This window comes from Argentina silus (genome assembly GCF_951799395.1).
Source record: "Argentina silus genome assembly, chromosome: 5".
Classification (NCBI taxonomy): domain Eukaryota; kingdom Metazoa; phylum Chordata; class Actinopteri; order Argentiniformes; family Argentinidae; genus Argentina; species Argentina silus.
The window spans coordinates 8,529,517-8,557,035 of NC_139659.1; the positions used below are offsets into that span (position 1 = coordinate 8,529,517).

The following is a 27,519-nucleotide window of genomic DNA, read 5'->3' on the forward strand; positions in this document are numbered from 1 at the left end:
GACTTCTGTCGTGCCCTTCTTGTTTTCTCTGTGTGGCCAGGATACTTTAATCTATCCTAGTGTCTTAAAAAAAAAAAAAAACACACTCTCAGAATTTCTGAATGGCATTGCAGCCTCTGAGCTAAACAACCACCTCTACTGTACCACTTGCTCTTCTGGGTAGAATGTCTAAGATGACCCATCACAAACTGCCACTACTGTGCGTAGCCAGCCTCATCATAAAGATGATTGGACCTGTAAACCATTCATTTAGAATGAGCTGTGAGGAGTTTGTTCTTTGTGCCTGCAGGCTCTGCTGCTGCCAAGAATGGCTTGGCTACATGGTTGGGCTCCAGTTGGCTTGGAAGTTCCCATCTTGGCCACTTTGACTCGTTTACATCGCTGTATGACATTTTTCTTATCCTGTTAAACTGAATTATTTTTCGGGTTGGGCAAACATTGCCAACTCTGAATAGCCCTTACAAACATCCTCCCCTACAGATGGCAGTGCTGGATTGGGTTGAGGTGAAGGTCTGTGGCTGCATTTCTCTGGCTTGGCTCTGAGCTTGAGCCAACAGTGGCTTCTCACCACCTACCCAGAGTCCTCAAATAGAGGGTCTTTTTAGGGCAAGTGGAGCATTTCAAACCAAATTCTACCCTTACTGCCAGCTTAGTCCTTAAACCTGGCTCTGATTTGAATTGGTTAGGATTCCCTTAGGGAATGTCATACTTTTAATCTATGTAAGTGCAGTGCAGTTCACCTGTCCCAATACACTTTTAATTTGCTCCAGATATCTACGTTCTTCTGTTCAGCCATCAGTGCATGACTTTGTGACAGTCCCAAGCCAAAGTATGTATGAGTCAACTGCTCTGTTGTCAGGTGCACCTGGACAGTGTCTGTGGTTTGCCAGATTAGAACAGTGTCAGTAAAGGCAAGTGGATAGTTTGAAAGGGTAGGATTCACTGTGGGGACTCTTAAAAGGGGAACCCATTCTAGCATGGAAGTTCCTACTCTGAGATTACATTTGAAAACAATGGTCTTCCTATGTAAAGACGTCATGTTCAGACTACTTTGGGTGTTTACTTACAGGAAAAGTGATACAGCATTATAATGCTGGTGACAAAGCTTGTGCAGTCTGATACCAGTTGTTTAATTTTGAAGTTCAGTCTTGTGCTTTTATGTCTCCGCAGAATGATCTCTCGTATGTCTTGCTTGGCATTGTATTACCTCTGCAAGCACATTGTAATGTTATCTGTTATTGACAGCTGGCCTTCAGCCTGTGTGTGTGTGTGTGAGTGTGTGTGTGCAGTGGTGCACAGAATGGAAGGAGAGAGGGATACTTTAGATGTGAACAAGATGTTACATGATGTTTCTGTTTATTTCTTTGTCTTCAAGGTAGATACAAAGTCTTGAGCTGGACTTCACATGTCGGTAGATTACTCTGTGCAAAAAGGATCTACAGCACCCATGGCTCAAGATGCGGACATTTACAGAAATGGGCCAGGTAGAATACATTACATTTATTTTTCCTTTTCTTTCCCTGTAACAGTAAATACTGCATACAATGATATTGATTGTCATAGGTTTTGTTAAGTCAAGCTTCAAACCCTTCTAACAGACTTGGAGCTATAACATTATAGTCATTGGCTGAGATCGTTGAAAAGGGCTTATGTATGAAGATAATATGGCAGGAAAATGTTTGGGCATCTGAAGCGAGACTCACACAGTAATTATAGAGTTGGTCCAGTCTGAATAGAGAGGCGTAGTGATTGGAGGGTACTCTCAGCCAATGATATTTCATACAGAGTTTTGTTAGCCTACTCTATTGGTCAGTCTCTTCTTTCCCCCTCATTGGAGAGATTGGAAAGGAGAGAGTACAGTCAGAAAAGTTTGTAAAGGAGAAAGGTGAAAAGAGGAAAGTTCTTGATTCAGAAAGAACAGAACACAGAGAACAAAGCCCTTGGCTCAACTGAGGACATAACATTTAGGTAAGAAAATCCAATCAATACTACAAAGGGTAAAGAATACAAATGTCAGTAATCAAATGTTCTTTTGCTTGTCAATCTTTAGAAGGTTGTGGCTATGAAGCTGTTACAAATTCAACGAAACTTCAGAATTACCTATGGCATAGCATATATGTATAAAGCCAAATATGTGATTGAAATATTGTGCAGGATGTTGAGTCAGAATAGTTAAATCTACCTTCTCAACTTGTCAAGATTTGTATTGCCTTGACAAAACATCTGGCTTGCAAGCATAACAGTACATGATAGTTTTACATTCCTGTGTTCCCTGTATTTTATTGAATCTTGATTTCATGCTTTGAAACCATCGCTGTGAACCAGGGAGGGCGCTCAGGAATTTGATTATTCCCACATTCCTGGTACTTTTCATTTCCTCCTGGCTCCCGCCCATCCCAATGTTTGGTTTATCTTCATACCTTTAATGACCTCCTGCTCCTCTCCCTCTGCTCCTAACAGGTAGAGGAAACACAGTCATTACTGACATTAGTGCCCCTTACTGCCTAGAGACTGCCTACGGTTACCAGCTGGACCTGGACTTCCTCAAGTACGTGGAGGATATCCAGAGCGGCTCCACCATTAAGAGGCTAAACCTGAAGAGGAGGCCAAGAGTGGCCGATAGTGTGGCAGAACCACAAAGTGGCGCCACACCCAGTCAATGGACCTCCTCGGAATCCCTTTCCTCTGCAAGTAGTGATGACACCCGCCACTCTGCTATGTTTTCTGTGAGCAGAGGCCGGCCCCCGCTTCCTCCACCCCATGGCACCTCCTCTAACAGCACCACAACCTCCAGTCATGATGGACCCTCAGTCTCTCAGAAATCCCAGGAGGGGAAGCCTCTGCCTGCTGTCCGATCCCTGACTTCACCCAGGTACAACGCCCTTGTGGAGAAGACCCTGATGGAGACCCGTAGACGTTTGGAACAGGAGAAGACTATTCCACCCCAGCCTGAGCCCCATCCCCGCCGGCGGTTAGCCAGTTTTGGGGGAGTTGGCTCCAGTGGGTCCCTGTCCCCCTTTACTGGCTGGGGTGCTTACAACCAGAACAACAATGGGAACAAGCCCAGTGCTGGTGAGCTGCCCCTGCACATGAGCTCCTCCCTGGGCAGTGGAGGCAGCGGAGGGTCCCTGAGGCCCAGTCCCCAGAGCTCTGGCAGGGCCACCCCAGTGACTGGTCTCAGCCCCCTCCACCTGCAGCACATCCGGGATCAGATGGTGGTGGCTCTGCAGAGGCTGAAGGAGATGGAAGACCAGGTGAAGACCATCCCTGTTCTACAAGTTAAGATCTCTGTCTTGCAAGAGGAGAAGAGACAGCTGGTCTCTCAGATGAAGAACCAGAATAACAACCAAGACCTTAGCGACATGTTCCGGAAAAGAGCCCACAGCACAGGAAGTTCTGAGCGGTTCAAGAAGCTCTCTGAGGATGGGAAGGTGGGGAAGACTGAGGATAAGATGGAGAGTGCATTGCACAGTGCCGCCTCTGGACTGAAGGAGTTCAGACAGCTCTCTGCCGAGATGGAGGCGCTGGAGAGGACCATCAAGGGTGGCCGTTTGCAAGCACGACGTGGACTGACCCAAAACACTCTACATGACAGCGCTTACAAGTTTGTCACAGAGGCCATTGATGAAGACTTGGAAGCCGTATTGACCAGGTCATCTAAGCATTGCAGGGATGTTGGTGTGGAGACAAAGCCAATTGAGACAAGGTGCATAGCAACAGGCGTATCTGAGGCCCACCTTGGTGTTACCTTGGACGGGGAGGTGGAGCTTGAAACACAGCAGCGAATCATTGAAGCTCTGAAAGACAGGGTCTGCCAGCTGGAGGCAGAGCTAAAAGAGTCAACCCTCCAGAAAGAAATGGGCAGGCTGAGACTGGAACTGCAGGCTGCAGGTGCCAGGAACCGGGCTGACAAGGGCTCCACTGCTCGGCCCTCCACTAACAGCACGGCCACAGAGGCCAGGCCCCAGACCAGGAGCTTGGGGGTGGGAAACCACATGGAGGTCCAGGATGCCTGCACTGGGAGGAGGGTGGAGGCAGAGGGGTGCAGTGTTGGCGTGTCCTGCAGGCCTGAGCAGAGGAGTGTGAGCACAGGCCCAGATGTACCAATGATCCAGTGGGAGGTCAGGAAGCGAGTGGAGACCCGGGATCAGTGTGTTGGGAGACGATTGGTAACAAATACACAGGGTGTCGGGACGGAGGTGAAATTGTGTGAAGCAGGGGTCAGCACAGATGTGACAATGGAAAGTTTAGGTAAAGGAGGGGGGAAATGTCGGTCAGTGGGGTGTGGGGACAGTCCGGTCAATGTGATCGTCGGTGCTCTGAAGGAGGTGGTTTCTCATGGTATGGTCACGGATCCAGTCAGAGGGGTGGATCTGGGAGTCATGGCCTCGCCCCAGACAGCTTCTCAGCGCACCAACACAGTACTTAGCTCTGTGTCACGCTTCACCAACACCAGATGGGCCTTCAACACCAACTCCAGCACCAACACTGTCCTCAACACCCAGGAGAAGCACACCAACACTGCACACACTCTCACCAGGACGGTCGCCGTGGGCAACAGCAGGGTTCGAGACATCCAGGCGGTCGCCAAAACCCGCTCAGTCTGCATTGGCACCTCAACCTGGGCGCAAGCCCTGCCTGCTGTTGCCAAGACAACGACCAGAGATACAGGGGTTGGATTGGCCAACATCAATGAGAACTACCTGGTTGGCCTGAAAACACAAAACATCGCCTGTGGGCCTTCATGTCTACCTGACCCCGCTAAGACCAGGAGTATTGGGGTGGCAGTAGGAGAAGGGAGGATTCGGGATGATATAAGGCCATTCCAAACGCCTGCACAGACATCCCAGCTCTCTCCTCAGTCCCAGTCCCAGCTGGAGCCTGGGCTGGACCACTACATAGAGAAGATGCAGAGGCTGCTGAGGGAACAGCAGTGCCTGCTCACAGAGAGCTACAGTGAGCTGGGGGAGGTATTCATCCAGCCACACACCAACCTCGGCACCATAAGCACTCAGCTTGCCAGCACCTTGTCCTGCATCAACTCAGCCATGAAACAAGGATGCGCAGAGGGCTGTTCACTGACCTCAGAATCCAGAGGTAGTCCAGTTTTCACACTTTATTTGGTTGTCATTTGGTATTTACTGTGGCTATTTAATACAGATTATTGTTTTGTATCAGCCATCAATTAGATTTTCATATAGTCATATCGAGAAATATTTCTCTTGTCTGTCTCCTTCTACATGGTGCAGACTGTGGACAGTCTCAGTCCCTCTCTGGGCTCAGCCGGCTCATAGACAACTCACCCCAGAGTGACTCAGAAAGGTCAGAGGTCAGCCAGCCTGTCACTAAGGAGTCAGAGGACAAGCAAAAGACACTAATGGAACACCAAACATCCTCTTCTCAGCATGGTAAAGGTTTGTGTGCCTGTGTATCTGTGTTTACATTCAAACACTCATCTCTTTAGTTCCATTAAGTTGAGAGAGGTGGAGAAAGAGAGAGACATAGAGAAACAGATACTCTGTTCTCCGACCGCTCCCTAGAATCCAGGCCTCTTTAAACTAGTACGAACTATAGAGGAGGAAATAGCTTTCCTTGGTTTGGCAGTGACTTTGGAAGGCCTACACTTGAAATATTTGGGATGATGTTGGGTTTTGGGAAGCAAACATCTCTCACTACATAGCGGTCTGTGGTTGACAGGGTCTAAAATTGAATGTCTGTGCTGTGTGAGAGTGTTTGTGTATGTGTGAGAGACAGAATGTGCTCTCTTTAGAAAAAGCCAAGCTGCTAGTAGACATTTGTTTATTATTTATATTTTCATAAAGGTTGTTCCAGATGTTTATCACAACAATGTAGAGAAAATGTTTTACATGTAATGAGAAGACCTTACATGTAATGAGAAGACTGGAAATGTGATCAATATGTATCTTACAGATTTCCCTAGACATTAAGTAGATGATCATTGATATTATTGAGTGCATACTGGTACAGTTTATGAAACTCAGCAGCTTGTGCTCCATAGTTTCTCCAGGACAGCCCACTAGTGCCAACATCCTGAGGTCCATCATGAAGAAACAAGAAGGCTCCAGTGGCACCAGGAAGAGCCTGAAGTTTGTGGGTGTAAATGCAGGGTGAGGGTCTGATGACTCTAATCAGATTTATTTAGATTCTTCAGGCATGTGTTTTGTGTAGCTTAGTCGTATCTTATGATACTCCCATAGTTTTGACATGCAATATTACCACTGTGGGTTGTGGTCAGGTGTGAATCTGACCAATGTCCCTCCTCGGGCCAAACTGGTGCGTGGTCTCTGTGCTCTGTTAGAACCCTCTGTGCCGGCTGCAGGTTCGAGCCCATGTCCACAAGTGAGCCCACCTCTGAAGAAGCCAGCTCTGAGGAGGAAGAGAAGAACAGGAATGTAAATAGAAAGTGGAGGGAGGTTTGTGGCCTACCGGATCAGGGCAGAACTGAACCACGCAGGGACAAAGGTGTGGCCAGCAGAGACTGGAGAGGCCATATGAAGGCAGAGATACAAGAGAGGTGGGTGGTACTGTCTGGAACAGACTCAAACTGAGGTTCAATAAAATGTGTATATTGTGTAAGGCTTTGATGCACATTTATCCAAACACTAACCCTAAATAGAACCCCCTGAAACTGAGGAAGCTGCATAGGAGGTGGACCCTCAGAATGAATGGTATTATACCACCATAGTGCTCTACCCAGGCCAAAATTTCAAACCTAAACTGCTTTGATCCACCACTACAGGTTTAAGCTGAGTGAGAAGATGCTGTCTGCATGCCAAGCCCTGAGAACCCACCTGAGTGATGACAAGGCTTTACCCAGCAGAGAGCTGGTGAGTACAACTATAGTTATTAACTGTAGTCACTCCCCTTCTTATTCTGTACATACACGCATATACTATAAATAGGACTCGCTCCTGATTTGTTGTTCTGTTGTTGATCTGTTTCACAGATCACTGCGCAGACAGCCACTACGCCTTAACTACACACAGGCATGGCTTTGCTCATTTACATAGTAAATGGAGTCCACTTCGGTATTCACTAGCTGTTTTGTTTTTTAGGACTTGTAATGTCGGTTGTTGCTCTAATTTTTAATTGGACTGTGTGTTTAACAGGATTAAGTACTTAAAAGATGACTGACAACCGAATTTAGGTGTAGTGTGTACAGGGCCTAGGAGAAGCAAACTGTGTGTGTGTGGTGTGTGTGAGTGAGAGAGACTAATGGAGTATGAATGGTAATATGCTGCAGCAGTTTGTCAGAGAGCAGTATGAATATGCAAGTGTCTGAGGTGAGTATGTATGGGGAGTGATAACACATAAGCAATGTGTCTCAGGTCCTAGTAAAGTTGTTTGGTCTAAATGTCTATCTATTTGCCTGCTTCCTTTTGATTAATTTGGAATGGAACCACGATCATTTTGGGCATTTTGTCTCGGAATGTTGATTTTTGTGACACATACAGTACAGGAATGTGCCGACTCCTGTAATTTTCTTCCCTTAGGGGATTTTTGGGCAGGCACTTAAAGACAACGTTGTATTTCAGTTAAAGAGACGTTCTCGTTATGTGTTATTCTCAGACAAAACATCTGTGTCTCTGTTTGGGTTCAGCTCCTGTCCTCTACATAGTTCCACATTTCCTGCTTTCCATCTTGTCATTGACACCGATAAGCTGACACAAAAGAACAAAACGTAGTGGAACAGAGCAAAGGAAAGAATTGAGAGAAACAGGGAAACAGTATCGGAATGAGGTGGAATTTGAACAAGTGAGAGCTCGGAGATACTATGTTGATTAAAAGGAGGATTTGGACTGAAGCTTTCAAAGATTGTGAGAAACAGATATAGTAAGAGGGATGGATAAGGCCAGGGTGGAAAGTGAAAGGGAGAAGTCTCTCTCTCACACACACACAAAAACACATTATAGATATGCTAGACAAGCCATAAGGATGGCAGTGTTCCACCCAGCACCCAAAACAGGTTATTTAGTTCTTGACCAAATTTGTAGCACACACACATACACACACACACACCAACACACATTTGTAGATAGCTACATTTGTAGATATGCTAGACAAGCCATATGCTTTCTACTCACACTTTTCTTGGGCATGCCTAGCATGTGTGAGCCCTGAAATAGAGAGCTGTTTTTGTGGCGAGTGGCTGTGGATGAGCTGAAACCACCCTCCACAGTCCTCTCCCTAAGAGCTATTGGCTTATTGTGTTCTGTTTATTTTCATTTCAGTTTGTCCCCGTAATTACAACATGTCTTTGGCTATTCAAAGTTCAAACTGCTCTGCGCACAGTGAATTATGGAGGGTCACAAAATTACAGTTCTGTGTGTTTACTCTGGAGTTTGACAAAGACGCCTTTTCCGCTTTTTCTCTGTAAAAACATGAACAATAAAAGTGTGTTGTTGTTTTCTGGGTTTATGTGTGTTAATTTACCATCCTGTGTCTCATCCTTAGCGGTCCTGCCTGAACACACTCCAGCATGAGTGGTTCCGTGTGTCCAGTCAGAAGTCTGCTGTGCCGGCTGTGGTCGAGGACTACCTGTCTGCGTTCAGGGCCGTTTCTCCTGCAGTGTTGCAACACGTGGCCAACATGGCTGACGGCAATGGAAACACGGCTCTGCATTACAGTGTCTCTCACTCCAACTTTCATGTGGTCAAGAGGATGCTGGGTGCAGGTACCTGGCCTTCAGATTCAGAACCTGACTACCATTGCACCTCTCACTGATGTTATGTTCTTTGTATACCATTGACTTTATACCTTTTATATAAACCTTTTATCTTTATATAAAATGCAAGGCAGTGCATGTACCTCAATGCGCTATTCAATCAAACCAGTAATGCAGCCCTCAGTTTCACTTCTGTCACACCAACAGAGGTGTGTAACGTGAACCAGCAGAACAAGGCGGGCTACACCCCCATCATGCTGGCGGCCCTGGCAGCCGTGGAGGCTCCAGAGGACATGAGGGTGGTGGAGGAGCTCTTCACCAAGGGAGATGTCAACGCCAAGGCCAGCCAGGTCAGCCGGGCAAGACAGGGCGGGAAGAACTGTGTGCGTGCGTGAGAGAGAGAGAGAGAGAGAGAGAGAGAGAGATACCAGAGTGGGTATCTGTCTGAGTGGAGTGTGATGTAAATACTGTTAGTCTTTGACCTCTTAGCTCTAACCCTTACCCCCAGGCTGGTCAGACAGCTCTGATGCTGGCAGTAAGCCATGGTAGGATGGACATGGTGAAGGCTCTGCTGGTGCAAGGGGCAGAGGTCAACCTCCAGGACGACGAGGGCTCCACAGCACTAATGTGTGCCAGCGAGCATGGCCACGCTGAGATCGTCAGACTGTTGCTGGCCCAGCCGGGCTGTGATGCCACTCTGAGTGACAGCGTGAGTCTCTGACACTCTCCCTGGGACTGTGTCTGCGTTTGTTTCTTTCACTCACTCTGGGAGACCAACCCAGGGGGGTCTGTCTGTGTGTCTGTTTCTCCATCTGTGTGCTCCCTGTCAGGGGAAAGGCTCGCGGAGATTTGATAGAGGGAATTCACCAGATCCAATCTTAGGAGAGAGAGGGAAGACTGATGATGTTTAGAGTACATTGCAATGAGCTTTATACAGTACATTGTATGCTTAATGATATTCTGTGTGTATGCAGGATGAGAGTACAGCCCTGTCCGTTGCTCTGGAGGCTGGGCACAAAGATATTGCTGTGCTGCTGTATGCCCATGTCAACTTCTCCAAAGGACAGCCTGGGGTGTGTAAGAAAGTATTTTCAGATTTAAGTTAAGATTTAAGTGTGTGTGTGTGTGTGTGTGTGTGTGTGTGTGTGTGTGTGTGTGTGTGTGTGTGTGTGTGTGTGTGTGTGTGTGTGTGTGTGTGTGTGTGTGTGTGTGTGTGTGTGTGTGTGTGTGTGGATGGACTTTGTGCTGGAACTGTGTGCTGGAATATGGCTAAATAAATGCAGCACTTCTGACCTTGTTATTGTCTCTGTATACTGTATTTAAAATTTTAGTTTGTGTGTGTTTGTTTCCTACCTCTCTCCGCAGGGGGGAACCCCTCGTCTCAGTAGCAAGTCAATCCTCAGTTCCAGTGGAAAAAGTGTCTTTGAATGAACTGACCCTCCAAGCCCCTCAAACCTCCTCCATTGCTGCTACAGTTGATGTGGATGGATGCTTCTCCTCTGATATTCATGAGATGGTACCTAGTTCTCAGTTTGTCTGCCGTCTGAAGGAATGCTTTAGACGTGTGTGAAATGTTAAGAGACTGATATCAACTGCTTCTTTTCCCTTTGTTTAGATCAGTGTTAACTCTCTCCAAGTTTTTGACAAGCCATCAAGTGTCAGACTTCAGTCTTGGTCACTGAAGTTTTCTTGGCTTTGTATATCTTGAATGACAGATACTTACCTGCTTTCTGCCTATACTTTAGATACATTGTTATAGGCTATATCTTTCATGTTAGAAGTTGGCATTGCCTCCTGTGCTTGTCTGGCTAGCTGTTAAATGCCTATTAGTTCTATGCAAGCAACTCCTGCAATATGTGTTCTTTAGCCTCTTTATGCAAATGCAATGGGAAGGAATATGTCATGATCCCTGTATATCCTTTATGACAGTTTAAAGTAAGGAAATTATCCATTATATGTATCATGTTAGTATCCATACCCAGGCAAATAATGACATTTTATCCTAAAATATTCAATATATTTTAATATATAGACTTGTATTTGTACATATTGTAAATTGAAGTTCATTGGAAGTATGGTTAAATACATTAGAAATTATTTACTTTATCAGGATTTATGTAATGTGCTGTGCCTTAAGCTTTTAATGTAATAAACTGAAGTACCTCAAAGATCGTTCGAGTGATTTTGCCCCCCCCCCACTTTCCTCTTACCCAGGCAAACAGTGTAACGATTTATGTTGCACAAAGGCTTTCAACAGCGTGTTCTGGTAAGAATCCTTATGATGGTTGTGGCACTGACCCAGATTAAATCTACTTCTACACTAGAAATGTAATTGAAGGACAGCTTTAATCTGGGTCTTCTAATACGCTATAACCACCCTTAAGTGTGGTTTGGGGAATGTTGGAGTTTATACATGGCTCCACCTGCTGGAGATACAGAGCATTCAGAAAGTATGCTTAGGTGATGAGGAAAAAAATTAATTGAATGCATTTTAGAATCAGGCTGTAACATAACAAAATGTGGAAAAAGTGAAGGGGTCTGAATACTTTCCGAATGCACTGTATCTGGTTAACATTAGTTTCATTACCATGTCCTCCCACAGGCCGTGATAAAGGGTCTTACGCCTCATGTAGAGTCCGAACTATCTAAGTCTGACTACTTCTAACAGTCAGAATTCCACTCAAAATACCTTGGCCATGATTATACCCCTGTCAGGCAGTCGATAGCTGAGCTACATTGTTTTTACATTATCCCCAGTTCTGCCATAATGCCCAGCTAAATTAGAGGATATCCCCAGGTGTTTGGCAAGAGGCATTACTGTATATGTCAATCTATAGGACATACATGGCAACCCCCCCCCCCCCCCCCTCCAGTAGAAACCCCAGCCTGACTCCCCACCGGGAGTGCCAAACAGCTCTCCCATCTCCTCCACTGGTAGAGAAGATGAGAGACTGTCACCCACACCCAACACTGTGAAATGTCGCTGGGGGTCTGGATGGGAGTGTGATTGTCAGTTTCCCCTCATTAAAGTAGAGGGACTAAATTAGATGAAACCGGTAGATCTGTTTGGTTTAATGTGTCTGGATGATTCCCTGCATGCTACCCTTCCTCCCCAAACCCCCTATGTTGGCTCATTATCCATAGCCATTCACTCTGCCTTCTCTATTGTCCTTCAGAAAACTCTCTGGGAAACTTTAATGTTAACTTCCTGAGCTTTGATGACTTTGTGAAGTCTTTTTAACTTGTGTATTCATTTTGAGGTTGTTAGGATTAGGGGTGCCTTGTGAGAGCAAAAATGACTGGGATGCTTATCACTGTATGCATTAAACAGCTCTGCATCCCACTGCTGCGGATCACAAGATGGATGACAATTGATTAGAGCAACAGTCTTGTCAGACAGTGGCAACACGTACTGTGTGTGTGTGTGTGTGTGTGTGTGTGTGTGTGTGTGTGTGTGATTGGCCCAAAATGTAATTTCGCTACCACAGACATAAGGTACCTACATTTGATGCTTTTTCAGCATCTAGAGAGACTACAACATAAGGATTGTCAAGATCACTAGTATGGGAAAAAATATCAAAATATCTCTGTAGATTATCTGAGGAAAAACGACCCTGAACAAAACCTGTCTTGAATAAGATTAGGTACTGCCACAGCCACATGAATAAGATTAGGTACTGCCACAGCCACAAGGTTAAGGCTTTGGCAGTCATTTAAGTAGCTGAATTGACCTGTAGGAGGTGCACATCAGGTGGTCTTTGTCTTTCTTTCAATAGAGTAATGGCTGCCACACATATTGCTTTTTTCAGACAGATGCTAATCATGTGGAACTAATTAAAAGTAGAGATAATTGCCTATAGAACTCAATGGGAAAGCCTTCCAACCCAATGCTTTCCCATTTTGGAGTTAGCTCATAGTTTTCAAAATATCCTCCAGAGAGATGGGTTGTTCTAAACTTCATCTTTTTTTAAAGGTACAAAAGGTAAGTGTTTCTGAGTTGTATTGAAGACGATATCACTACAGTATGACCTGAATGTCTCTGGAGATTTAGAAAGATTGTTCTTTCATCTGATTCTTTTTTTATCTGCCAAGCCAACATTTTACCAGCAATTTCACCTTGTTCTACATATTTTTGCTTTGTTTTTTTAATCAATAATTCAATTCATGTGTATTTATAGAGTTATATTTCATTTTTAAGTTATCTATCTGGCCGAGAGAAAGAGGGTCTTTAGTTACATAATGTTGCCTCTCCAGATTTCTGATTTCTCGTTCAATACACATCAGTTCATCTTTTGTTTTATTTTAAGTACAAGAGAATGCCACAATGTTCCCTCTGATATCAGCTTTTAAGGTATACCAAACTAATAAAGGGCAAACTAATATGTGTTGATGTACTTCAGCAAAGATATCCAGGATAACAAATGCAATAAATTCTTGATTAGATAACAATGATACATTAAATCTCCATGGTTGGGTGAGATGGGCAAACCCACAAACTCAATTGAAACATATTGATAATAGATAATAAAACAGAGCAGAATGATGAGATAACATTCTTGCATTCTGTAGAGACAGTCTATGACCTTTGAAATGAAAGACGTAACAAAGAGACAGTCTATCTTTGGATATTGAAGATGTATGCCCATAAGAGTAAAAAGAATAATCCCTCTCATCAGGATGGATTGTTATCCATATTTCATGAAGACCAATATCTTTAGTATTGTTGACCAAAGCAGAGGACACATTAAATAAGTTGTGTTTACATAAGTTGTAAGGAAGATCTATCCAGGTTGGCGTCGAATATAAAGTTAAAATCCCCTCCCCAGAAGATTGGGGGGCTCTGAGCTGAGTCAGTATGAGAGTAAGACCATTAATACATTTAGGATCATCATGGTTGGGACAGTAACAGTTTACAAAAATCTGCTTGATCGAGAACTCTGACAAAAATATTCCGGCCATTAGCATCAGACTTAATCTCTTCAGAAGAAAATATACATTTTGGCGAAATAGATTCTCCGACCCAGCCAGATTTAAGTTGTTCATGAGCAGATGGTACAGTAGATGACGGGTTTCTTGCATAAAAATGTCTATCTTCTCTTTGTTCATAAAAGACAATATCCTTTTCTTTTTCAGAAGGCTACCCAAGGTTTTAACATTCCAGCTTTAGTTATTTTTAGGCATTCCAAGGGAACTCTAATGAAAGTGAAGAGCCTCTTTATGTGTTCTATATAAACGGTATGTAGGCTGCGGTCACTTCTATGTTGTATAAACAACATTGTCAGCGTATGACCAATTCCATTCAATCAAACACATCTTTTCCTGAGTTAAATTGAAAGTAACACTCAACCGTAATACTGTAGCAAATTATAGCAATTGATATGCAGTTGAGTGTCCTTTTGTTTCACACTTTTTCTAGAATTTTGTGAAGAACAGTACATTAATTAAATTACACTTTACTGCAGAAACCCAGTTTGCAGGTTTGGAGCTTACATTGTCAGGTAGGGCCATACATTGTCAGATCCTAAAATAGTTTAGGCATAATTGATTTATTGGTATCTATGCCTGTGTGTAATATCATGCCTTTGTGGGTCTTTGTGCTGCTACGTGTGTGTGCATGCTTGTGTGTTCATGTGCTTGTGTCCTTGTGATTTCCCACCCATCATAGTGAATACAGAAACATAACTGCCTATGAGGTCCACCATCAAAATGTGCTGTTGCTATGGTAACAGGCAGCAGTAGAAAATGTTGTTTTGAGCAAGTGGATCTTGGCGAGATTAAAATGAAAAGATATCTGTGTTTCATTTGGGTGAGCACGTCCAGACACAGATATCTGATAATCAAATCAAATCTTCACAACATTGATGAGATATTGATCGCTTTTTCACATCAAAAGCACAACTGCAGTTCCTTTTCTTTCAATCACCAGTTGCCATGGCAAGATGGCCATGTAGGGGAAATCACATTAGAAATCTAATCTAGACGGAACAATAGGACTAATACCCTCAAGTGATGTATTGATGCAATAGCCTACAGAACTCATCATGGAATATCATGTTAAATGTGAGGGATTTTAACGAAGAATTTAAGATAAATCTGCACTGACATTTTCTAAAAGCTGTCTATGAGACGTCTGACATAATGTTGTTATGTTTGGTGCTTCATTCCATCGGCAGGTCTCAGGTCAGCCCAGATCTCTGCACAATGGTCAACAGATTGTGTTTGGACAACAGATGAGCTCCAGATTAGTTATTTCCCAGTCAGCACTGGACATGAACCTGAGGTGTTTGAAGAACCTCTAACGGTCACTTCTGCCCTTGTCATGTACAAAGCCCTCATAAACGGTCATACCAAAGTAATCCTAGTTTGCATCATACTAGCATGATATTAATATACAGTACATTGACTGTATGTATATATGTATGATCGACTTTAACATGATTCACATCTGCAGTCATTTCATCTTTGACAGATATTCAATGGTGACCTAGATATCAATGTTTTTATTTTAAATTTAGCTATTGTGGTATCAGGTGTTCCAGTGGACTGATTGTTTGATACATTGTTGCGCTACAGAATGCTTGCTCTACATGCTATTATTTGATGAATTGTCACGCACGCATACATTGTCATGCACGCACGCACGCATGCACGCGCACCCACACCCACACCCACACCCACACACACCCTGAACAAAACCTAGCATTACCACTAAAATGACATCATTGTCAGTGAAATCAGCTTGAATCATTTCTGTGCAGACTGAGCTGTATGTTCCTTGCACTATATGTAACCCTGCACACTGTCAGTGTGTCTCTCCATACAGGGAGTCACACAAACGCTATCGCAATGCAAAAATCATTCAAAAAAAAAAAAAACCCGGACCCGATAACTTTAACAGGAGGGAAAAAAAAAAAGCGTGTGGCGACAGTCGATATTAAAACATGCAGAGGGAGACAAGCTTGGGGCCTTCCACTGGCGGGAATGAGACTGCGGAGAGCTGCAGTCGGAGATGACTATTACATTTGTATTTTCCCCCAGCCCATTGATTTGTGTATGAAAACATAGCGCTTTTACTCTCCCCCCTTCTGGGCTCTGCTTTTGAGTGATCAGCTGATGAAGAGACTAGCAGCTCGCCGCTATGCTGGCTTGCTAATTCTCTCCCCCCCAGCTGCAGCCGATCCAGATAGCCAGCCTGCAGATTGCAGTCAGGTAAATATCCTCCTTCCTGTCTTTATTCTACTGCTCAGGATTCAGACAGGCTACATCGCATGGGCACAGAAGAAGAGAGGCAGAGAACGAGAGAGAACGTGTGTCTGTGTGTGTGTGTGTCTGTGTGTGTGTGTGTGTGTGTGTCTGTGTGTGTGTGTGTGTGTGTGTGTGTGTGTGTGTGTGTGTGTGTGTGTGTGAGAGAGAGAGAGAGTAAGTGTCTCTGTCTGTGTAAGTGTGTGCGTGTGCGTGTCTGTGTGTGAGAGGGGGAGAGGGAGTGTGTAGGTGTGTACTGTAACGGATGAGAGGGTATCGTTGCCAGACGAGTCAGGGAAGAGGCAGGCTTGTTTGGAGATGGTACAGGCATGGAGCATCATACACACAGACACACACACACACTCACACAGGCAGCGTTTAGCTGTTTTATCCATCTTTCAGGATTACTCTGCATCCCTCTGTATTCCGCTGGAGTGAATGCAGCCCCTTAGAGAGATGCTTACAGGGCTTTCAAAGCTTACCATTGAGCTGACCGATCATCAGCGGGATTTCTTTTGTTGTGTGTTTTACTGTTCTCACCGCTCTCAGTAATTTCTGTATTTTTCATGCTTCTGGCTTTTGTGTGTGTATGTGTGTATGTGTGTGTGTGTGTGTGTGTGTGTGTGTGTCACTCCTTATTTCACTGTTTGAATGTGATGAGGAACCTTCGCCACTGATGATGATTATCCGGTAACTGTTCAACATAGTCCCCTGGGGGGGGGGGGGGGGGGGGGGGGGTGAGATGTTTAAAGGGGGTGACTGTGTATTCATATAGTATATAGAACATGTGTCTGTGTACAGTTCTATGCGCTTTCATCTTTTCTGTGTGTGTGTGTGTGTGTGTGTGTGTGTGTGTGTGTGTGTTTGCGAATGTGATTCTTACATCAATATTCTGTTCAGATTGGCTAGCCTGCATTCCTCAGTCTCTGCTGAATACATATTTCCTCCCTCTCCTGGACAAGTGCTGCTGCATGCATATGTCTGGACTTTAATTGCCTTTGTGTAAAATACAGCAGTTGCAGCAGACATTTTCTGCTATGTGACATTAAAATAGTATAAAGACTCACAGTCACCCTCAACACACACACACACACACACACACACACACACACACACACACACACACACACACACAGCCAAATAGTGGCAAGCATTTCAAAGTTGTATCAATCAATATCACAACTGTCATGTGTTTCATACAGATTAAAGTCTTATGTCTATCCTTTGTGTGGTTAACTTCAGCCCTTTTTCTGTTTATTCTTTTCTGAGATCAAAGATGTGAGTTTGCTTGCCCAAATTTGACAGTGTTTATAATTGATTTATTTTGAAATTACATACTTAACGTACAAAAAAAGGTAATGTGTTTTAGTTAATATTTTACAAAAAGTTTAATAACACCATTTTAGAGCCAAAATTAAAGGGACCACCACCATGATTTATTTCCTTAATCTATACCCATTTAGTTTAGACCTTTGAGGTATTTCAGAGGGACATTTATCTAGGTCAAACTTTGTCTGAAAGTCTGAAAGTGAAAGTCTTCTAAACTCTTGTCTGTCCTTGTTTGAGATGACATGAATTGAACAGCAGGGTGAGAACTCTACAGCTGTCAGGAGTGGTTGTCAAAAGTAAGAGTTAAAACCACTGTCAAGAGCACTGACGTTGTTCTTATCCTATTACCAAATTCTAACAGGATGAAAGATACATGAATCATGACACACTAAGTTCAATGCAAAATGTTACTTTACAGTGAACTGAAATGTACACTTACACTAAGTATGCGTTCTCTTTTATTTAAGTATCATTCATCCTCCTCCTCCTCTCTCAGGCCTTAGGAAACGGGGCCTTGGAGGAAATGGAGGAGGACATTGGCCTGAAGAAACGCAAAGGCGATCACCACGGTGATAAAGACTCTGAGGCCGGCCAGGAGGCAGGTGAAAAGGTTAAAAGACGGCGTGGGCGTCCTCCAGCAGAGAAACTTCCACCCAACCCCCCCGAACTCACCAAACAGCTCAACACTCTGGTGGACATGGTCATCAACTATAAGGACGGGTAAGATTGAAATGTTGAAATGTTTGTTAAATATCTATAACACCATGCTGTACTACACTAATGTTGTCCACACATGCATACCCTACTAATTAGCAATGTGCCAATATTTGGGAGTTCTGTTTGAGATACTAGGGACTGGTTCCCTCCATTTGACACTGTTCTTTTTTCCTGTTTGCCATTGTTAGCAGCAGTATAACTTTTGTTACAGGCAGCAGCACAGAGACTGAGCTCAACTGAGCTCTTACTAATACTTTCAGGTTGGGTCGACAGATCAGTAAAGGTTTCGTCCAGCTACCCTCTAAGAAAGAGGTGCCAGAGTACTATGAGCTGATCCGTAAACCGGTGGACTTCAGAAGGATCAGGGTAGGCTGCACACTTAACTCTCATCCCAATGGTGGGTTACGTGCTTAGTCATGTCTCATTCATGTCAAGTCAGTAGGATTTACAGTTCCCAATAGTGTCAGCACTGACAGGGTAAGGTTGAAAGTGTATATTTAGTAGCGATTGTAATATGATACACATCTATCCAGAGTTATGTTGAACAATGATGGACATTTTCTATATTTGTGGTAATTATGCTAAGTACATTTGAGTGGCAGCTAAGCCATGCACTGCCAACACAGAAGATGAAATCACATGCCAACTGGTTGCTGTTCAGCTCCTGCCTGTAGACCTGGACCAGTTTACAGAAGAGCCATAGATAGCAGCACGGGCCTTGCATTTGCCCAACTGTCAGTCCACCACTCGATATGATATGATATATCCTTCATCAACTCAGAACAAATTACAGTGGTTGAACTTGAACTTAAATTCAGTGTTTCAGATCCTTGAGTACTTTTCAATCCCCATGAACTGTCGCTTATCTATCAGATGTTTCAGACACACATCTGTTGTCATTTTATGCAAGTATGTGTTTTCTTATTGTGTCAGGAGCGTGTACGTAATCACAAGTACAGAAGTGTGGGGGATCTGGAGAAGGACATCATACTCCTGTGTCACAACGCTCAGACGTTCAACTTGGAGGGATCTCAGGTGTGTGTGTGTGTGTGTATGTGTGTGTGTGTGTGTGTGTGTGTGTGTGTGTGTGTGTGTTACCCCAGGGATTCATAGTGGGCCCACTCAGAATGAACACAAATGTCTCTGTTTGAATTGAAATGCCCATCATCCAATACCACAGTTCTTATATATCTAATTTCATATAGTTGAAATGCTACAAAAACAGCATTGAAATAACTACACATCCCATGTGCCCTGTTCTTGAATTTGATATGCTAATTGAGTGTATGTTGTGTGTGTATCCAACAGATATTCGAGGACTCGATCGTTCTCAAGTCTGTGTTTGAGAGTGCAAGACAGAGAATTGTCATTTATGAGGAGGGTAAGGAGGAGAGCACTGCCATTCGTGACAATAATGGTGGTCGAGATGAAGACCAGTTTGTTTCATCATCAGGTAAGTGATCAGGTCTTTGTGTCCCATCTGAAAAGAAACTTTGTGAGGGACAGACACCTTACTCTAAAAACACAATGGAAGATGATACGACACAGTGATAATGACAAACTTTGGGTTACAGTATGTAACCCCCAGTTCTCTGAAGGAGATCTCACTATGGGTTATGCACCCCTGCGTACCCTATTCCCCAATTGCCAAAGCCCATACAGAACCTCATAGAGGACATGGAAATGTACCCGGTCCACCCTACTCAGGACCGTATGTGCCAAAGAAGGTGCAGTGACATCCAGGCAGTAGAATCTCAGCAAAGTGAGAGTGGGAGCCCAACTGGCTGCAGCACAAATCTCAGAAACAGAGATGCCCTTGATCAGAGCCCAAGACTTAACAATTTCTCTTGTGGCATACTCCCAGACTCCCAAAGGGGGCTGCAGGCTTTTAGAACTTACAAACAGTAGATCACACCCCCTGAACACCTCAGATCTGTCCTTGTAAATGCGTAGTGTGTGCACTGGGCAGAGAGTGTTCAGACACCTATCCTCCGGAGAAGAAGCGGTGGGGGATGAAAAGAAAACAATTCAGTAGCACGACCACTGTATGTCATAGAAATGACTTTGGGAACGAACACAGCGTTAGGATTTATCGTCACCCTAGCGTCGCCAGGGGCAAACTGAGTGCATGAAGGATGAACCGAGAGTGCATGGAGGTCGCTATCACTCTTGACCGTGGTCAAGGCTAGCAACAATGCCGTCTTATAAGACAACGTCAGAAAGTTGATGGTCACCAAAGGCTCAAAGGCTCAAAGGCTCAGACGAAACACCTTGAAGCATAGATGAAAAGAGCTTTTGGCAGTATTTATCCAGAAGCGTAGGACTAGCAGGTGCGACACCAGGAGTGCTGTGTGCTCTGCTGCCTGATCCAAGGTGACCTCACATATCAACCAATCATTGATGTAAGTGAGGACCCTCAAGCCCGAAGGAAGGCTATGGCTGCTTCGGCACACTTTGTGAGTGTCTGTGGGGCCAGAGACAGACTGAATGGTAAGATAAGATATTCGTAAGTCGCTCCCATGAAGGCGAACCTCCCCTGCACAGTGGACTGCATAAAATCCACAAAACATGGTGGAGGGCCCACAAATTGATGTCAGTACCCCTGGTCCACTGTAGGACCCAGGGAGAGACTGTACACATGTGCCACTACTCCATATAGAGCATCAGGGTCCCCATTCATTCCCCAGGAGGAACAAGGGGTACCTGCAGTCACAGCACCCTTGGTGGGGTCACACAAACAGGCACACTGCCCCACAAAGGGGTCAGGGGGTCTGCCTGGCCTGAAGGTCTGGCTGACTTGCCTGCGAGAGTTCGGCAACAAATTATTATTTTGCAGAAACATGTTTGTGGAATGGATGGGGGACGGGGGCTCACCTGCACAGATGAGACCACCCAGCCTGTTTTTTATTTTATTAAAAAATCAAAGAGAAAGTAGCTAGGCCAGTGACTAATTCAATCGCTTGTTGGCAAACCAAACCAGAGAGAACTTTGCTCGGTAAGAGTGAAGCCGAAATCAGCAGGATTCCTATGAGGAAGAATAAGCAAGCCAACGCCCTAGGGAAAACTGTGAACTTTCCAGTGGAACAATTAAGTTAGGTAGCTAGATTCTATCGGAAGATTGCAGACAGGCTTGCGAATAAGCGAGTGAAGAGTAAAAATAATGAAATAACAGTGCATTGCAGTAGCCTTATAGGCGGGGTCAGCCACGCAAAACGATTGAATAGGGTTTCAGCCAATAGGGTATGCAGGGGAACTGAGTCAACTGAAACCACTCACCATTGTGAGGCCGGGCATTGTGATTATAAATGACTTAAAAAGCATTCCTTCAATTCTCATGTAAACTATGATTTTATAATGATCATTTAATGGAAAATGTTTTTCAATTCAACTTGCTACAGTATACTTATTTCAAGTGTTTCTTTTCAGTGAAAACAGTGACAAAGCAGAGGACGAGGGAGGAGAAGAGTAGAAAGACCAAGGTCAGTATGCTGCACAGTGACGTGGAGAGTGATGAGAATCTGGAGGACAATACTACAAAAGACGAAGGTTGAACTGAGGACTCATGGTTGTTCATTTATTTCCTGCTTATTCTCTTCCTATTTACCATTGTTGTTTTTGCATTGTGGCTTATTTGTTTGCTCACCTTGTAAGAGGTCTGTTTGTTTCTAGTGAAGAGGGCTATTCAAACAGGACATTTACATGGGAGGAATAGTGCTTGTCCTCAAGTGATTCATGCAGTCTTAATAGTGAGCTCTCATATCTCTTCATGTTTACAATTTGTTCCTTGGGTTTCATATCTTTCCTTTTTCTGTTTTCCGTTTCCGCTGCCTCAGGCCCTGTTTGAAATATAAAAGCTGTATCCTTAATTCTTTGTTAGAAAACATCTCCACCTTGTTTTCCATGAGCTGTTTTTGTATTCTAAAGTATAACTGTGTGTGAAAAGCCTTCATACTTGGAGCATGATAGTGTATTTCTTCTGAGACAGAGACCGCCCTCAGAGAGTGGCGCCTGTTGATGACAATGCTGAGTGCCCGGATGCAGAGGATGGGAGCACATGGTCAACTTATCAAAATGACCAGGATGATGGACACTACAGGATTCTTTCAAATCTTAATATATATATATATGGATTTAAAAAATATTATTCTTTAATAAACTCCACATGCGAGAAAAATGTATTTGAACAATAATGTGTAGGCCCATTGTGTATTTTAAAAGACTTGTCGACCAACATCACTTTTATACCTCAAATGTTCAGACAGCATATGGACGATTTTATCCATCTTTACTAACATTTGACCAAATGTGTTAGTAGATAGAATTAACAAGAGCCTTACAGCTTTATGGAGTGCTCTTGTTACAGTACGCATTCATGTTTTTTTTAGTTGATTTCAGGTGATTAACAAGGACCAGGAAAGAGCACAGGTTTGTGTTGATGTTGTCATTTTCAGTTTTTCTTGATTCTTTTAGCAAGACTGGAAATTGTCATCCTATTCTGTGGGGATAGTCCTTGGCAGAGCAAACAACAACCCACTGGGAAACAGATTCTGGCAAGAAGTTTGTGGGTCTGTCTCTATAACACTAATCCAGCTTCATGTTAGAGAAATACTGAATACCTTACGAATATAGTCAGCAGTGATATTGTACATCTTGTGGCCTTGGGTTTTTGTACTGTTTAAAATGCAGGTAAGCTTTGCAGAGACACAATATGTAAGAGTGTATTATTTACTGCACAGTAATATACACTCACCGGCCACTTTATTAGGTATACCTTGCTAGTACTGGGTTGGACCCCCTTTTCTAGCCCATCTGCTTCAAGGTTCGACGTGTTGTGTGTTCAGAGATGGTCTTCTGCATACCTTGGTTGTAACAAGTGGTTATTTGAGTTACTGTTGCCTTTCTATCATCTCGAACCAGTCTGGCCATTCTCCTCTGACCTCTGGCATCAACAAGGCATTTTCGCCCAGAGAACTGCCGCTCACTGGATATTTTCTCTTTTTCGGACCATTCTCTGTAAACCCTAGAGATGGTTGTGCATGAAAATCCCAGTAGGTCAGCAGTTTCTGAAATACTCAGACCAGCCCGTCTGGCACCAACAACCATGCCACGTTCAAAGTCACTTAAATCACCTTTCTTCCCCATTCTGATGCTCGGTTTGAGCTTCAGCAGCTCGTCTTGACCATGTCTACATGCCTAAATGCATTGAGTTGCTGCCATGTGATTGGCTGATTAGATATTTGCGTTACCAAGCAGTTGAACAGGTGTACCTAATAAAGTGGCCGGTGAGTGTATAATGTGCTATTGCCTCCTTGGTAACCAGCAACCTTGTCAAGATGTTCAGATTAGTTTAGGTGTTGGATTGACAAGTGTTTGATTCAAGTCAGGCTATCTATAACAACTCTATCTTTATTAAAGGGGAAATCTGGGATTGGTACATACATTTTTGGACTTTTAAATGAATGTATCGTCATTGATTCTTGAAGGATATAACTTATAAATGCCTCATGAACTTATTTCAGCTGTCTTACCTCATCAGAACCCAAAATATAAGCTTGTTTTAGTCCACTGTTTGTAAACAATGTAATTGTAAAACAAATACTGTATAGCTTCAAAACATGGTTAAAACAGTCATTTTGATCTCATGGATGGTCAGTATATGCATCTATACTGTAACTCCAACTATGAATTTGGGAGTGGTTGCACCCAGCCCCATCTCTCAGCTGTTTGCTGCCACAAAACAAGTGGCAGGGAGAGTGGCCACGTTGTTTTTGTTTGAATCCCAGATTGCCTCTTTAAGACAACAATTAAAAGAAAAAGCTTATACTTTTATTAGAGTTATACAACAAAGCAGAGTTGTTGTGTTCAAATCAATAAGATTTGAAAGTGAATGAATCATTATATATCCAATTACATTCTCGATTATAAAACTGATTTTCTTTTCACTCTGGGTATAATAATAATAGGGTTTAGTACAGTGATGTACCTTCTAATGGATCCCAGTCATCTTCACAACTCTGCATAAAGAATACCATTATTTCTACAGAGTATGATTGGCTGCTGGAAAAACACTTATCTTTAGCTTTCAAGTCCTCTCAGCACAAGTCACCATACAGTACATTACTCTTAGGCTGCTCTGTATTTTCTTAGCTTGTGACCAATAGGTGGTGCAAGAGAGCTATTCAGTCCCCATCATGGCTTGATATTTATCCATAAAACCACAAGTCCAGTCCTTAGTAGCCACTGGGTCTGATGGTGTCCCTTTCTCCCAAGACCTTTATTCTCTCTACTCAGCATCTAAAAATAACTTCAGCATTCTGCCACCCAGAAACCAATCCTAAGAAGTGAGCCGTTGATTGGAGGGTTGCTGAAATCACATCCAACGGGCCAATTACTACATGACTAATAACACAAGAATAAGAAAACACGTAATAAAGACCTAATAAATTGTTACTAATGCCTAATAACGGCTCAATTAGCTACTTAAGAAACTTAACAATGTTCCTGTTGGATGTATGGTTATGCTACTGAATGCGGGCTTTTCTATGCTAGAGTGATTGAAGGAAGTGGAACTGTCTGTTTGGAACCATCAATAAAACATTTGTTTTGTTCTCAGTAAAATCAATAAAACATTTGTTTTGTTCTGAGTAAAACCAAGGGTCAGTGCACAGAGCTGACAGCCTAGATTTGGTTTAGAATTTTACACATCAAGAAACTCATCAACAATAGACAGGTTTTGTAATGACTGGAGTACTCAGGTAAAGGACTCAAACGCGCGACTCAGAGACAAACTTAAATCCAATAGAAAGGTTCAGTACACAGGTAGACAGAATAATCCAGGAAGGGGATAGGCAAAGCAGGGTTTGGTACACAGGCAGGCAGTTCAAAAAGGCAGGCAGATAATCCGAAAAGGGATAGGCAAAAAGGCAAAGTGAAAAACACACTCAGAGATAAAAATAAATAAATTAAAAAAAAACAGGAATACTTATCACGAGAAAAAATCGCTGGAATGCTTGACACAAGGTACAAAGACAAACTGGCACAGAGAGAGGGGAACACACAGACTAAATACACAGGGAAGGATGATGAAGAACAGGTGAAGCTAATCAGGGCTGGGTCGACAAGGCGGGATACACACAAGGGCAGGTGGTGAAGTGTCTGAAACGAGAGACAAGGTGAGGAACACAAAACAAACAGGAAACAAAAAATGAATCACATGAAGCAAAGACAAACATAAACTAAGAAACCAGACGAGATGTTACAGGTCTAATATTAACCCCATACATCCTCCCCATGTTCCTAAATCAAAGTAAGATATGATTGTAAAATGCTTATTTTACAATGGTTGCTCCAGACAGAAATTTGCTTTGTTGTGAACTTGAACTGTGCTAATGAACTGTGCACAGAACAAGCAATAAAATGCATATTTTACAATGGTTGGAAAAACTCCCCAGTGGGATTTATCGTAGCAATGTGAAGAAAAGAAACATGTCAACATTAGCCTGGTCTCTGCTATTCATTCTATCAATCAATCAATCAATCAATTAAATGTATTTCTATAGCATTTTTTTTTTTTTTTTTACAAGTTATCAGTCTCTCATCACTGATGTCTTATGAAATATTCCTCATATCTTCAATACCTTCATTACCTCATTTGCCCCAAGACCCAGTTCTAATTTCTGTAGTTGCTTCTATAGAGTGGTCCATCATTGGCCTGTCAGGCTCGTTTAAAGTATATTTAACTATAACTACTGCAGCTAGTAAATACCAGCTGAAACAGGCCTGTAAAGTAAAAGGTTAACGAAATGGAATTTGAATCATCCTTTGCGCTATGGTAAGTTATATGTGAATGAATGGAATTCAGACAAACTTTGTCCACACAAAGCACTTTAATCATGTTCTGACAAACATACAGTCAAGAACCCAGACAAGGACAACATCAGCCAGTGGGCCTTGATACAATAGCCTTTTCTCCATTGTGAGGAACACGACTCCTCGCTTTTCTGTCCTTCATTTTCCTCCAATGACACACACACACACACACACACACACACACGCACACGCACACGCACACGCACACACACACACACACACACACACACACACACACACACACTTCCCTAGTCCCTAGTCCTCTTTTCTCCCCCTCCGTTCTGCTGACTAGTGCTATGGGTGCACACCAATGGGTTTAGCCTTTACAAATCAGAGAGCTAGTGGCAGACGCATTTCTAGCACAGTCTAACTTCGTAATATTTGTAGCCTGTCAACAAGCTGACGGCTCTGTGAACAAAAAGTTTAATCGGTAAGAAAATAATCAGTTATTTTATTTTAATCCCCATTTGGGTTTTATGCTTGAGGTTGGCTAATGATTTTTATACAGTGGTGGGTTGTTGTGTTAATCTCTATTTGCGTTGTGGGTGCACGAGAAATCTGATAAGGGAGTCCAATCAATTGTTATTGTTGTTGGGGGGAGGGGGGCCTTGGGATTTTACGGTACATCACTGCAGGGCTTCCTTGATAACAAGATTCCTATTTCAATGGCACTGGGACCTGGATAAATAAAGGATAAATGAGTAAATATAAAATATAGGGATAAAAACAATCCCACAGGTCTTTTTTTGAGCTATATTGGTAATCCCCTGCTCTGCACTGTATACACACAGACACACATTCTCTCACTCTCTCTACTCTGATGTTTAACCTTACCATTTAAAAGAAATAAATGATCCTTCTGTTTCCAATCCCACACCACAGAGTACCCCCCCCTCTCCACGCCCTTTTGCCCATGCACTACCACCCTGCCATCTGCTTCCTAACCATCACAAAGACGGATCTCTCTCAAACCTCCATGTGTGCCCTGTAGTACTGTTGGTACATTGTAACAAGGGAAAAAGGGTACCAGCTGTGAGCTCTGATGCTCTCCGGTCCACAGGTGCACTGCAGAGGCTGTACAAAGTTCTTCTGTGTCGGTCTCTGCAGAATTATAAGTCCTTCATTTTAGTCATCATGTGTGTTTCTAACTGTAGGAGAATCCTGTGGCATGATGTAGGAGTACTCAGTGTTCATCTAGACCGTATAAATACTGATAAAAATAACGACCAGCTCATCTCCTCTGGCACAAAACAATACAGTCACACAGTGGATGCCAAATAGTCTCCACCGCCATCTAAGTATCCATCTGCTGTGTTATTTTTGACGAGCTACTTAATATTAACTACTTTCTGAGATTCACCATAAGTGTGAGGAGCCTGGGTCTGAGATAATAAAAAGAAAAAAAAGGAGGGTGTGAATGGTACCACTACAGTTCAATTTCATCCATTTTGAGATATTAAGCGAAATTCAAAGCACAAATAAATGTCTCATATGGAATGTGCAGGAGATGTAGAGCATTTAATAATAGTATCCACACAAAGCTTTGTCAGAGACTTTTGGCTATAGTTTGTTAATAGCAAAGCATATCTAATATTGATAATCTGACTCCAATGTAATTATCACTATGTGCAAAGAATTGTTGAGTCTGTGCTGATTTAGTGCAAGAAAGGTCAAAT

The 27,519-nt window shown here is 43.2% G+C and overlaps 2 protein-coding genes across 2 annotated transcripts; both read left to right on the forward strand.

The window, feature by feature from the left end:
- Positions 1–1,447: 1,447 nt before the first annotated feature.
- On the forward strand, positions 1,448–10,122 carry LOC310804682 (KN motif and ankyrin repeat domain-containing protein 1-like; the record flags this gene model as incomplete). Its single annotated transcript, XM_083670000.1, has 11 exons — positions 1,448–1,484; positions 2,461–5,097; positions 5,250–5,408; positions 6,029–6,128; positions 6,341–6,535; positions 6,761–6,848; positions 8,476–8,695; positions 8,894–9,036; positions 9,195–9,395; positions 9,661–9,759; positions 10,052–10,122. The coding sequence occupies 11 exons, from the start codon at positions 1,448–1,450 to the stop codon at positions 10,115–10,117; spliced, it is 3,945 nt and encodes a 1,314-aa protein (XP_083526126.1). The 3' UTR covers positions 10,118–10,122.
- Positions 10,123–15,799: 5,677 nt separating this feature from the next.
- On the forward strand, positions 15,800–19,882 carry LOC310804683 (putative global transcription activator SNF2L2; the record flags this gene model as incomplete). The annotated part of the gene is made up of 6 exons (XM_083670001.1): positions 15,800–15,895; positions 17,754–17,977; positions 18,235–18,340; positions 18,908–19,009; positions 19,283–19,427; positions 19,839–19,882. 6 exons carry the CDS (start codon positions 15,800–15,802, stop codon positions 19,880–19,882), a joined length of 717 nt encoding a protein of 238 aa, XP_083526127.1.
- Between the last annotated feature and the right edge of the window lie 7,637 nt (positions 19,883–27,519).